The following is a 14,347-nucleotide window of genomic DNA, read 5'->3' on the forward strand; positions in this document are numbered from 1 at the left end:
GACATGACCACTACTGAAACACGCAAGTGTTTTTATTGTCATGAGCAGGGACATCTTATCTGGGCATGTCCCTGCAATGACTGATCCAGTTTCCAAAACCTCCCCCACAACTTGATAAGCTGCATTCTTCCCTGCGGCCCTGCTGTGAGAGGGTCACTGGGAGGACGCCTGGTGTATGTCAAGTGGACCCTAAATTATTTGGCAGGTCCCCTCGAAATCTTGGTTTACAGTCATCAAAGAATAATTTTCTTCGTTTGAACTGACATGAGCCAAAAGGTAGGACCCTATCTCAGGGAGACCAAGCTGGGACAGATCGACAATGGAATACAAATACAGCAATTAGCCATTTGCTTAATATTCAAACATGCATGCAAGGTGCCACCCACTGGCGTTTGAGAGTACTGCAACCCGTGGGCTTCCATTCAGGGTTTTAACTGAAGATAAAATGTCCATTTTTATATTTCACGATCTCTGCAGAAATATTACAAATGTATGCCTTGTCTGTGTCAGTGTGGCAACTTTGCAGGTGCAGCTGCGAGCTTTCGAGAGCTGTTTGTCTTGATTTGAAGCCAAGCAGCATGAGATGTGATTGAACCATAAGCAGTTGATTTGCCAAGACTAAAGTTTAAACAATCATTCTATATGCTTGCGCTGAGTAAAGAGTACAAATTTGGGAGTATTTTATATTAAGATATGATTTCTACACCACTTTTATGGCAAACCTCATAGACTAAATTTGAGTCGATGGCCGTGGTCTCGTCCGGTCCTCCGTCCTCTGGGACACGTCTCCTGGGTATTTAACCTGACTCCCGCCTCTTCACCGCTTTCGTGTTTGGTCCTCTTGTTTTTACTTCGGCATGGCTTTCGGCACCCCTCCCCTTTCTTTTGTTCAAACACGCGGCTTGGGGATGGAGATCCGGCTCCATCGCCTCTGTGGATCATCACTGCTAAACCTCGAGAACAATTGCTGCTGAGCTACCAGATACGCTCCCAGCCGAACGTGTGTTATCTGAACTTGCAAGCAGATCCCGGAAAAAGGTGGGGAGAGGTCATATTCTCCCAACGAGGTGTGATGAACAATTTTTCTTCTTCCGCCTCTTTTGTTTGTTTTTTTCTGCATCTCTTTCCTTTTTCAAACAAACCTTCTCCGTTCTCCCCCTGAGATGTCCAGACCACCCCCACTGACCAGCTGATCTATGGTCGTGAGTACCACATGACAAGCGTTGCTAAAATGTACAATATTAGTGCCTGATAAGTTTGGGGAAATTACTAGCTTCACACAAAATCCCAACTTTGCCCTCTCTCTCTCTCTCGTCCGGACTGAACGCATTAAACCCTCACGTTTTCAACTTTATTCCAGCAACACTGTGTTCTCTTAACCTTTTTGTGTGCCTATCTTTATTTTTTTTCACCAGTATTAGTTATTTTCTTCCTGTAGTTAGACTTTGTGTATTTCCCTATACATCCCTTGTAGATGTCATTAAATATTCTATAAAATTCCACTCTTTGTGTTTTGAGTTTAATGAGACCTCTTATTTCATAAAATGTAGCAACCTTTAGATTATGAGACTCATAAAAGGTTTGTCGTCGCTTATACATATAAAAAGTGACATGGTGCCCTTTACTAGACAAAATAGCTTGATCTATAACGCTAACCGTCAAATCACGCTAAACCGGAAGCAACATAGGCGTCGCTGCTTCGACGAATTTATTTCTTTAATAAATTACGTTTTATCCAAACGCCAATATACGCTACACCCCACTCTACAGGTTAAGGAGCAAACCCGGACGTACCAAGCCATCGCCAATTACCCTAATTCTAATTAGCACACCCTCGATTGAGGAGACTGTGATGGAACAAGACAAAACACACATTGACTAAGACTCTAGGCCATATATAACACAGGGTTCTGTCTCTCGTTAGTGGCAAGCAGTGTGTCCCCGTAATTATCCTACGAGATACTGGTGCTAAGAAATCTCTGTGATTCGTGGTGTTGTACTCCTTCTCTGGTCCATCATATTGTGGTTCAAATGTGTTTGCATGAGGTGTTAAATTGAGTGTAATAACCCCATTGCATTCCATTCAATTGGCTTCGAAATTGGTGTCAGGAAAAATTCAAATTGCCATGCGTTCACAGTTACCTAGTATAGATGGGGTTGACCTTATTCTCAGAAATGATTTGGCAGGTGGAAAAGTGTTTCCCACAACGAAGTAATTGTACGCCCGACCGCGAGTGCGTGTAATGCTGATACGGCTGGGCCAGAACCGTTTCCTGTGTGTGCTTTGACTTGCGCACAGGCAAATAGAAATGGAGATTTGGTGGATCTCAGTACCTCCAACAAGTTCACCCCCAGACTGTTCGGAAATTATGCCTACTGGGGTAGGGCTCCAGCCTGATGGGGAGATGGATATGTTGTATGTGGATAAAGAACAGCTAAGTAAAGCTCAACAAAATCATGGTACTCTCTCCTTGCTTTTCTCTGGTTGACAAAACTACCAAGGGAAAGTGTGTATTGTATCTTGTTGAACTTGTTTTAATATGCCACTGGTCTCCTGGTGGTAGCATCACATCTGTGCACCAAATAGTGGTGCCACAGGCCTTTCATTCCCAGGTCCTGAGTTTAGCTCATGATCATCATATGTACGGCCAACTAGGAATTAAAAAAACATAGTGTTCCCCATTTCTTTTGGCCAGGCTTTCGATGAGAATTCTGTCGTTCATGCCACATTGGTTAGATCTCCGGTAAACCGAATCAGGTGATTCCTGCAGCTCCATTGAGACCAATCCCTGTTATTGGAGAACCATTTGAAAATATCATTATAGACTGTGTGGGACCACTTCCAAAAACAAAGTCTGGTAATAAATACATGCACACAATGATGTGTGCTGCTACACGTTACCTGGAAGCAGTTCCCTTGCGCTCCTTGAAAGCTGTAGTATTGTCAATGCACTGATTAAATTCTTCTACTTTCAGACTCGAAACGAGTCTAAACTGACCAGGGTTCCAATTTTATGTCCAATATCTTTTCCCAGGTCATGTCTGAGCTAAGTGTTAAACACCAACCTTCAAGTGCCTGTCACCCAGAGAGCCAAGGTGCCCTTGAGAGATTTCACCAAACCTTGAAAAGTTTGCTTTGTAAATTCTGCACTAAGTCAAATTGGGAGTGGGACAAAGGGCTATCGTTATTGTTTACAGTGAGGGAAACAACGCATGAGTCACTCAGGTTCAGTCCTGTCTTTGGTCATACTGTGCGTGGTCCATTGTTTGCTTTGTGAAAAATGGGTTTCAAATGAGTCCGGTCCTGTGAGTAACCTGCTGGACTATGTAAGTGTGTTCCGAGAGCGACTGCAACATGCGTGTAGTTTGGCACATTACTCGCTCGCAGTCGCCCAAATTAAAATGAAAATGAGATTTGATTTAAATAAATAAATAAAAATATTTTGCACGGTTTTTCCAAACCGGTGACCAGGTGCTGGCTTTATTACCCGTCTTGGTTCAGCTCTACGGCGATGTTTTCGGGTCCATATCTAGTTGTTTGCAAACTCTGTGAAACGCATTGTAATCCAAACTCCAGATAGAAAAAGGAAAACTTGGGTGTGCCACATCAACATGTTAAAACATGTTTTGTCTGGATGATGGTGTAATAATTTCTCCTGTAGTTGCACCTGTAGCGTCTGTCTGTTATACCAGTCTTATAATCATGTTGGTGATGAGCTGAATGACGGGGATAATTCTGTATCCTGATTTTGACATTTTAATGTATATTTGGAACATCTTTCTCTCCTGCTAGATCTGACATTTGTGGCATTATTGACTAGTTGTCACTCTGGTGATATTCCCACCCAAGCTCCTGTGCTTAAAATTGACATTGATGTGGGAAATCACAAACCGTTAAAACAACGTGCATATCGGGTCCATCCGTCAAAACGTGCTGTAAATGCAGCATGCGGCAATATACCTTCTCAACCATGGTTTTGTAGTTCCTGGAGCTCTCATCACTTCTCATTCCCAAGTCTGATCAGACCCCGTGCTTTTGTAATGATTATTTTAAGATTGCCTTGACCAAACCAGATGGAAACCGTATGGAGGACTTGATTGATCGCATGGGGGCTGCCAAATGTCATTAAATTAGACCTTAAAGGGTATTGGCAGGTTCCACTAACAGAGCGGGCATCTGAAATCAATGCCTTTGTCACACCAGACTATTTATTACAGTATACAGCGATGCCAATTCGGGCTAAGAAACGCACCGGCTACTTTCCAGCAGTTGTTGAGTACGGCTTTGAATGGGATAGGCAATTGTGAAGTCTATTTAGATGACATTGTGGCTCATTCGTTAAATTAAGCTGAACATTTGAAAACCATTTGTGAAATTTTTTACTGTTTGCGTGCTGCCTCATTTACCCTCAATCTTGCAAAATGTGTGTTTGGGAAGGCTATGGTTACCTATCTGGGCAAACAGGCGGGGGAAGGTCAAGTTCGTCCTGTGACAGCAATAGCACAAGCCATTATTGATTTCCCTGCGCCCCAAACCATCCGTGAATTGCTTTAATTCTTCGGGATGGCTGGATATTACAGAGCATTCTCTTAATTTTTATTTTTATTTTTAATTTTTTTTTTTTTTATTATGTGGTCGCTCCACTCACGAGATTGGCAAACCCTAAAATTCCGTTTGTGCGGTCCGAGGAATGCCAAGTGGCATTCAAAGCTGCCAAAGCTGTGCTATCTGCCCCAAGTTTTGAGGATCCCTTTAAGATGTGCATTGCTTCGATTCTTAGGGATGGCTGGATATTACAGAGCGTTCTGTAAAAAAATATATATATATCTCGTGGTAGCGTTGCAACATTTCGAAGTACACCTGTTTTAGTTCCGTGCCTACTACAGTTTTTTCCGACCACAACCCGCATGTGTTCTTGACCGAAAAGGATTAGACAATGTCATGGCTGATGCACTATGCCTCTCTCATTGAATCAAACATGTATTGGGGGATATATTTTTTTGATTTTTAGGTGGGGAGTTGTTATGACCATGTTTGGTTGTTTTATGTTGTATTGCTCATGACTGTTCTTTTTTGGGAGATTGTTCCCATTTGGTGGAGTGAATGTGGGGGCAGGGTTGTGTGTCCTGATTGTGAACAGGTGGGACCTGCTGATTGGCTGCGTTGACTTGATTGACACCAGGGGATTGGCCAGAGGAGGGACCAGAAGTGTTTTTGAACCAGCAGATGGTTGCAGTACGGTGTTCCTGATCTTCCCCTTCCAAATTGGCCAGCCATCGGTTTTGTAACTGTCGGTTTCATTGTCTATTGGTAGGAGGGAGAAGCCTGTTTTGTTCATTCTTTTTTCACCTGTTTTGGGTTAGGAGTAAGGTAAGAGTGTCTTTTAGTTTTCATCTTTGTTTTGAGAACAGACAGAGGGTTGTTTAGTTCTGTTTTGTTTGTTGTGTTGGTGTATTTCCTCCCTCTGAAGATTTAATAAACATTGTAAACAGTGTGACTTAGTGGCCCTGGCCTTACTTGGGAGTGTGAGGACAGGAAGAATCAGATCAGGTTATGTACTGGGCTTCCGTTAGACCTGAAACGTAACATTTTCTGTGAAATTTTGTTTGGTGGTATACAGTGAAATTGTTCTAATAAAAAAATACAGTATGTGCCTTGACTCAAAGGTTGGGAAACACTGACTAAATGTACTACCTAATGTCCATTTGAGTTGAGTTTTTGAAGTGCAATTTTCAAAATTTCATAACAATTTAACTGGTGTGTTTTTCTGTGTGCATCCAGTACAGGACAGGTAATTGGACTGCAAAGGGGTCCAACCACAGAGAAGTGGGAGTATGACAGTCAAGGAAGAATCATTTCCAGAGTGTTTGCTGATGGAAAGACATGGAGCTACACTTATTTAGATAAGGTAAAGGAATACTACAGATTGTATATAGTTACTATCGAAAGGATTGTCACATTTATCCCTGTCTTTGACTGATTGCTTAGACAGCATTGTCCATCCATTTTTACATTCCGCTTATCCTCACGAGAGTCACGGATGAGCTGGAGCCTATCCCAGCAGACTGATTGGCTGCGTTGACATGCAGACTGTGGACAAGAAGCGGGGTACACCCTGAACTGGTTACCAGCCAATCGCAGGGCACATATAAACAAACAACCATTCGCACTCGCACACAATTTTCAATTAACCAACCATGCATTTTTGGGAAATGGGGGAGGAAACCGGAGTACCCGGAGAAAACCTATGCAGGCAACGGGAGAACAAGCAAACGCCACATTGGCAGGGCCGGATATGAATCCGGGTCCTCAGAACTGTGAGGCAGATGTGATAACCAGTCGGACACCATGCCGCATGGACAGCATTGTATTATATTAAAATGATCTCTGACTGCATAACCATCCATGCACATCAAGCCTTCCATTCTCAAGGGGAAACAGTAGCCGATATTCATCTTTCTTAGTGATGAACAGAGATAGAAGTATCTCCATAGACACGATAAAAAGATAAGTTGAAAGCATATACACTCTAAAAAGCATACTAACTTCAAAGGTGTATCCTCTGTTCATTCCATACACAAAGCAAGGTTATCACTGTAAACACTAACTGAAGCTTGTCCCCATGTGGAAAGTGTTCTTTCTCAAAGTTAGCAAGGGAAACAAACTGTGTGAAAGTCTCTTCTCACTACAAACAGGGTCATAGTTAACTTGAAACTAATAAGAGTAGTACTATACAAGGAAAGAAACATCTTTGAACTCTCACAGAAAGCAGTACTACCATAGTGTTATCTTTAACACAAAATAGATCATTACAAATGTCACTCTGGAACCATGAGGCATCAAACAGAAATACTGTACCTGATTGTCATTTTTGTAAAATTTAACCGTGAAACAGTTCTATGGCTAGAGAACCAGTTCCTTTAGTTTTGTCCCACTAATTTTGTGAAATACAGCTACACCACATGGCACCATATGTAGGACCAATGTTAGTCATATAACAAAGTCCTAAAGCAGCATTCCACTTCGCCAGTGAACCAACGACTTACATCTTGCTGATCTAAATGTATAACAATCTAGTAGTAGTAGTATGCCTCCAAAGGCCCAGGATCCTGTAGCGTGCATCGGTTATTTAATAACTGGACTAAATTTGTTGTAAGAGCATGAAAGGGACTGCCAGCAGTACTTCCCACGCCCACAAGTCAGATAAAGTGAAACTAAGTGTTGGCATTTCCTAGCATACGATATTTATCGTTAAAATGGGCACCACGTTGCTTTGTTTATGAAAAGGTCCTAGCAATGACAAAACTTCGATAAATCAGTTACTTCTGAAGGGTTTCTCCACTAATGTAATTTGGGTAGTTCTCCAAAGTTGGAGGTTCTAATCTTTGATTCAAGATGTCCACGTATTTTGTAAGATTTAATTGCTAATTCTACAAGTACAGAGTCAAATGCAATCAAAGAGAAAAGGGAGGAAAATCTGTATTCTACTTCAATAAAGGTGAGGCGGATAGCAAGATATTACACAGGGTGAATGTACCTGCCTTTTAACTTGAACCGTACTTTTCATGGGCCAAGGCTTTCCCCACTCGTAATCTTAATCCCAATATGTGATGCACCAATTTGATGCACCAATTTGTACTTAATTCGGTAAATAGCAAAGTTTGACTCACGGTTTGAAGAGGCGGCCAAGGATGCTGTGTGCCATGAGGAGGAAGTTTGCCATGAGCACCAACTTAAAAGAAGAAAGTTCAGCTTTGCCAAAAATCTCTTTTCTAAGATGGAAAGAAAACCTGAGGCTGCGCCAGATCCGGGAGGAGCTGGCAAGGTCAAAATCTAGCACCCGAGTATTTAGGAACCAGAGCAGAACCAAAAGCTTATTTCTTTCTCTACTCCAGAAGCTGGCCGAGAGCTTCTCCTTTTAAACTTCCCAGGAGACAAACAAGAAGGGGAGGTGCGGACCCACCCAAGTTTATGATGGGTGTGAAAGTTTCTTTTTGTGCTGATTTACTTGGAAAAATAATTTGGGGTGACTAAACTCTCTCGTAGCTCACGTGTGGCTCATACTTGAAGTATGGACAATAACTTTGTGAATTATCGTTCATTTGAATCTAAACATGACTTGCTGTGTAATTTCCAACTTGTCATATTCATCGCCATCCTAATACTATTCTTCTGTATATTGTTCATGAGAGAAGGAACACCAGGGTACAAGTAGCACAACTTAACAGACATCGATAATAAAATCACATCATCTGCAATATAAGAAAAACACACCAAAACATGAGCTTAAGTTTGCATCGACAGTTTGTCAGTCCCGAGATTCCTCTCTTGGTGGGGTGGGGTGTTGCGTTGCTTCACTGTTCAGTAAATCGTCACCACAGACGTCCTCTTATGATTGATAATGTAACCTTTAAAAGGGACGAATTCCTCCCAATCACGCCCTTCCAGGCCTTACTGTCATTGCCCACATGACTAAGTACTCCAGAATGGGTGGGTACACTGAGCTGTTGTTGACTGCAGAGGCACAAAAAAACAGGACCTGTGCCCCCACCTGAAGGCAGGGCTAGGCTACCCTCATGAACCAGGGTGAACCCCAACATATAGGCACCAAGCCGGCGGGTAATAGGTGTGCCCACACCTGCTTGGCGCTCTCACTGAGGGCAACTCCAAAGTGGACAAAAGTTGAACCCCTCTCAAGAGAACTGGTACTGGAGCCCAAACTGTTTTTACGCGAGCCCAACTATATCTAGTAAGAACCTCTCGACCTCGCACACCGGCTCAGGCTTCCGCCCTGTGAGAGCGGTGATATTCCTTGTCCCTAGAGCTAGATCTTTAGTCACAGATTGGACTGCCAAAGTCCCTGCCATTCAGTTGCTGCCCAGATTGCAATGCACCAAGTCATATAACAAAAGTGCACTCATAAAAACAACAGCCTTTTGTCTCATTCAAAGAAGAGAGAACATTGATGGAAGGAGGTGAAAGGAAGAGAGGTGTGCAAAAAAGGATATTCCCTGTCCTTCAAGACCTTTCCTGAAAAAAATTATAGAATGACAAGGAGAGACTGAAACAGATGTTTTGTGTGTGTGTGTGTGTGTGTAAATCAAAAGGAGAGAGTGGCATGCTCGCAGAGCCTGACACAAAACATGGATAGGTCTTATCTGTGGTTGGCAAAAGAATAGAATGACAGGGGGTATTGAGAAAGAATGATAGGTAGAATTTAACGGAAACTGCTAAAACAGCAACTTCAGCACAAACAAGACCGAAGGGAAGGAATGATTTTAGACTTCTACAGAATGACAGTATTTGAGCTTGGAAGACATTTTTGAGCATTCATTTTGCTTCTGCCTCCATTTTACATTCATGATTAATAAAACCATCCCAGAAGACTCCATGCAAGCCTCAGGAATACATGACCTCCACTGAGATTAGCTAGCGCAGTATTTTTTGGGATCACAGGCCAAAGTCTTTTCATCACTTTGGTATCACCCAATTTTTTGTCTCATCAGTCCATAAAATCATGTCTAAGAATGTTTGAGGCTTCTCTGTCTACTGTTTTGTGTGTGTAAATTCTAGCCTGGAGTTGATGTCAAAGCCATGCTAATTGCTAAGCTATCTTAGCAGTCGTAAAACATCAAAATAAGTGATTTGATTCAACAAACACTGTAGGTCTGGCTGGAACCGCGTTTTCACGGAGAGTAACCAACTTTCAACAACAAAATAAAAAGCCAATTCATGTTTAGAGAACCGTAAATGAATTTGTACGTCACTTCTGAACGCAGGCAGGTTGAAAGTATATTATTGCAGTATTATTAATACATATTTGTAAGATAAGAGATCATCTTTATGAGTCCCTCAATGGGGACATTCACACCGTTTCAGGAGCAATTGTGGATAAAGGAAATATAAATATGTAATATAAATGGCGTACAAGATAAGACGACACTGGATGACACACAGGAACATCTGCCTCACAGTTCTGTGGACCGGGGTTCAAATCCCAGCCCCGCCCGTGTGGAGTTTGCATGTTCTCTGCATGTTGCATGGTTTCTTCCCACATCCTCAAAACGTGTGGTAGGTTGATTGAAGACTCTAAATTGCCCGTAGGTGTGAATGTGAGTGCAAATGGTTGTTTGTTTCTACGTGCCCTGCGATTGGCTGGCGACCAGTTCAAGGTATACCCCGCCTCCCGCCCGAAGATAGCTGGGATAGGCTCCAGCAGCCCGCAGCCCTAGTGAGGATAAGCGGTAAATAAAATGGATGGATGGATGGATAAGACTTAATACAAGTACATTGCACAAAATTGAAACTAAAACTGTTGTCCATACATAAACGATCTAATTCTGTCTATCACTCTGTTTTGTTTGTTTGCAAAATCAATGCTGAGTTAAAATTTTGACGTTTGAGATCTGATTAAATCTTCTTTAATAAACTTTTGTTTTGTTTTGTTACCAGTATAAGAAACTTGTTTTGTTTTGTTACCAGGTTTGAAAACAGAATTGGCAAAGGTGAATTAATCCATTAGATATTTTTGATGGAATGTCAAAATCTCATATACAGTTGCAGCAAAAAAGTATTGGCCCCTTCCTCAAATTCTTATATTTCTGCATAGTTTCACACACCTTTTCCTTTTATCCAAGATGCACAAACGTATTGGTTCAACCGTTATTCATAAAAACAATAAATTTGGCTGTAACTCAAACCAGAAAATTGCTAAAGTGTTGACTGTCCTAAATAACAGTGAAAAAGAGACTTTTCATCACTTTTACCCTCATACCGTTCAAGCGCTGCCTTTTACAGTAGGATGTGTGCATTCTGTGTCCCGGCCCGCTCGACGTCTGCGTGCGTGGCCAACGTTGACACTTAATGAGGAAGTTCAATCAAACTGCTCGCATGTCCTAATTTTTTCAAGGCTTCAGTATTCTTTCTAATCCCTATGATAACCTGATTTTTATATTTGTCTGTGAGTCTGCATGTTCAAATGTGATGGGAATTGATTAATTTACAGTATGCATGCACTGCTGCTGGCGTGGTTGAATTGTGATTGACTCCGGTCAGCATATAGCTCGTATATTTTCTTTTTGATTCTGCTAATTTTATGAATTTTATTAACTACAAATGCCTCTTCGCTCTGCTATATTGATTCCTTACTATGCGCTGTATATTAATGTATGCAGTGTTTGCTCATTCTCGGCTCTAAAATAGTTTTTGTATAGGTTGTTTTGTGCCACATTCTCTAATTTAACCTGCGAATCAATTACAAATGATTAACGGTTGACTATTATGTTGTCCATTTCTGTGTTTAGCAAGCTTTCTGATGATACCAATGTTTTCCATATAGGATAAAGAAAGTTAAAGTTCTGGATCAGCCATCTCTAGTGTGTGTGTGTGTGTGTGGGGGGGGGGGTCTAACCCTCCACATGAGCTGATATAGTCAAATGGATGTCCTTTTATAGAGAAATAGGGGTCTGCACATTTTTAGCAATTAATATCTTCAAACTTGCATGTTGTATTTATTTTTAAAAATGTCTGAATTTGCTTTATAGTGTCTTTAAAATAAAATATAGTATATCCACACATGCTTTGCTCATATGACATCTCCTCCTCATTATAAGATAAGCCTGGGCTTTCCATTGTAACTACTTTACGTCCAAACGAGCGGTTAAAGGCGCCAGGCTACTTGCTTTTCCATCGCTTAGCAATGGACATGCTTGCTCCGGGCCTCCATTGTCATTGCGCCGACATGGTGTGCCACTGGGCATTCCGTGGGTAAATTGGAGCCTATCCCAGCTTACTTTGGGCAAGAGGCCAGGTACATTCTTGACTGGTCGGCAGTCAATCATAGGACAAATGGAGACAATCTGAGCCCAGAACCGTTGATTGTGAGGCAGACGTGCTAACCAAATGCACCATCATGCTGTCCTGTCTTTTCTTACTGACCCAAATCCAGGCCATTTGTGGTTATAACTAAATGTAGTAGAATTACTGTAGTCTTGTTAAAGTGTGGGTGAGCAGTCCCTGTGTAATGAGCCATTCAGACATTTGTATTTTTTAGTCTTGTTGTACTTTGTGGCGCTCTGTAGCAATTGTCTCTTCTTCTAGATTGTATATTCATCTTGTGATTTTGGAAATGAAAAAGGGGTGTTCTAAATGTAATTTGTTATTAAACAATTGGTCTAAAAATGCTTGATATTCTTTGAAATGACTGACAGTTACATTTTCTGCAGCAAAAAAAATACGTAACTTGTCGGTGAAATATGGACCATGAAGACCCCATAGCTCTTTTAAGCAATTTTACACATATATATTTTTCCTCCTTAACATTAAATGTGTGTTTGAAACAAATATGTAAAAGCTATAATATAAAAAGCTTGCCTCTTTGACTGCAAATTCCTCAGCAAATTTTGAAAGTATCTGAGACAGATTGGTCAAGATATAATCTAATGTTGGTAAACTGCATGAAATACTGCCAGTGCTCTGCTTGAACTATACTATTGTATGTTCCGCACAATGAGATCTGCGTGGAAACTGACTAGTAAAAATATCTACTTAAATGTCCATTACACCAGTTTTCCCATTTTAAAACAACCAGTAAAATGAACAAAGGATAGCACATTTGTCGAGTTGATGGATATTAAGTCCAAACATGCATTTGCCTGAGCTAAATAGCTCATGTCAGCTGCCTAGTAATGTCCCAAAGAGTTACAATCAACAGTGATGCAAGCACAGACAATGCAGCAAGGTTTTTTCCATGGTGAGGGGGGGGGCACAAAATAGCAAGATATAGAAGACCTGCTGGTTGACTAATGTAATATTAACATTCCACATATAATTAGAGATGGTATAGGGCTCTTGAAGTTCACCATTATTGATGTTTAATTTTGTATCCTTTTAATTAGAAACTACGATAGCTAACACACACATTTACAATATACACACACACACACATTAAAATACAGTATATAGTGTGTATATAGCATTCATAGTGAATATATATCATGTGTGTGTGTAATGGATATAGGAAAAAGTAGTGTGCAAAAGTCTCGTCGCCACTTTTCTTTTTTTTTTTTTATATATAATCTTTTTCACATTTTGTCATTGTAAACTAGTACGTAATAGGACAAATTACTGTACATTTTGAATGGTGAAGCAAATACTACAAACCAATTTCCACAAAACCTTGTAGAAGCACTGTAAACGGGTCGTGCATGACAGTACCATGAAGAAAGTTTGGTGAGACTCTGGATAATGATGCAGATACAGGAATGTATATTTTTTAACAATTGAGTTACTTGGCTATCAATAGTATTGACCAATCCTCTGACTCATAATGGCACCTCGTTTGTTTGTCGTCCTTAATGAACCAGGAAGTAGCCTGCAACCAAAGAAGAGATGGACAAGCAAACCTCAGAGCAATATGATTTTTTGTTTTTTTTAAATTTAATTATTTTTTTTTTTTTTTAACTTTTCTAAACAGTTCAGACCTGGTGGAGGTGTGCGATCTACAGTACATAGTGGCATTGTAGATTTCTAGAACTGTTGCATTGCAAAAACTAATCTAATGAAAGTCTGCACAGTACTATATAATAGTGTGTGTGTGTATATTTGTGTGTGTATATATACAGTTTATGTGTGTGCATGTATGTATGTATATATATATATATATATATATATATATGTGTATACACACACACACACAGTGGGTACGGAAAGTTTTCAGACCCCCTTAAATTTTTCACTCTGTTATATTGCAGCCATTTGTTAAAATCATTGAAGTTCAGTTTTTCCTCAATGTACACACAGCACCCCATATTGACAGAAAAAAAAACTGAATTGTTGAAATGTTTGCAGATTTATTAAAAAAGAAAAACTGAAATATATGAGTATTCTGACCCTTTGCTCAGTATTTAGTACAAGCACCCTTTTGAGCTAATACAGCCATGAGTCTTTTTGGGAATGATTTTTCACACCTGGATTTGGGGATCCGCTTCCATTCCTCCTTGCATATCCTCTCCAATTCTGTCAGGTTGGATGGTAAACGTTGATGGGCAGCCATTTTCAGGTCTTTCCAGAGATGCTCAATTGGGTATAAGTCTGGTATAAAAAATTTCATTCAAAAACAGTCACTGAGTTGTTCTGAAGCTACTCCTTCGGTATTTTAGCTGTGTGTTTAGGGTCATTGTCTTTTTTGAAGGTGAACCTTTGGCCCAGTCTGAGGTGATGATCACTCTGGAGAAGGTTTTTGTCCAGGATATCCCTGTACCTGGCCCCATTCATCTTCTCTTTGATTGGAACCAGTCTCCCTGTCCTTGCAGCTGAAATACACCCCCACAGCATGATGCTGCCACC

At 40.7% G+C, this 14,347-nt stretch overlaps 1 protein-coding gene across 5 annotated transcripts in view; it reads left to right on the forward strand.

The window, feature by feature from the left end:
* LOC133404486 (teneurin-3-like) overlaps positions 1-14,347 on the forward strand; it is a 281,787-nt gene that overhangs the window by 240,418 nt on the left and 27,022 nt on the right. For all 5 annotated transcript variants that reach the window (XM_061680417.1, XM_061680418.1, XM_061680419.1 and 2 more), the window contains one exon: positions 5,783-5,909. In XM_061680417.1, coding sequence (XP_061536401.1) covers positions 5,783-5,909 — 127 coding nt within the window. The remainder of the gene's footprint in view (positions 1-5,782; positions 5,910-14,347) is intronic.

This window comes from Phycodurus eques, chromosome 6 (genome assembly GCF_024500275.1).
Source record: "Phycodurus eques isolate BA_2022a chromosome 6, UOR_Pequ_1.1, whole genome shotgun sequence".
In the NCBI taxonomy this organism is placed as follows: domain Eukaryota; kingdom Metazoa; phylum Chordata; class Actinopteri; order Syngnathiformes; family Syngnathidae; genus Phycodurus; species Phycodurus eques.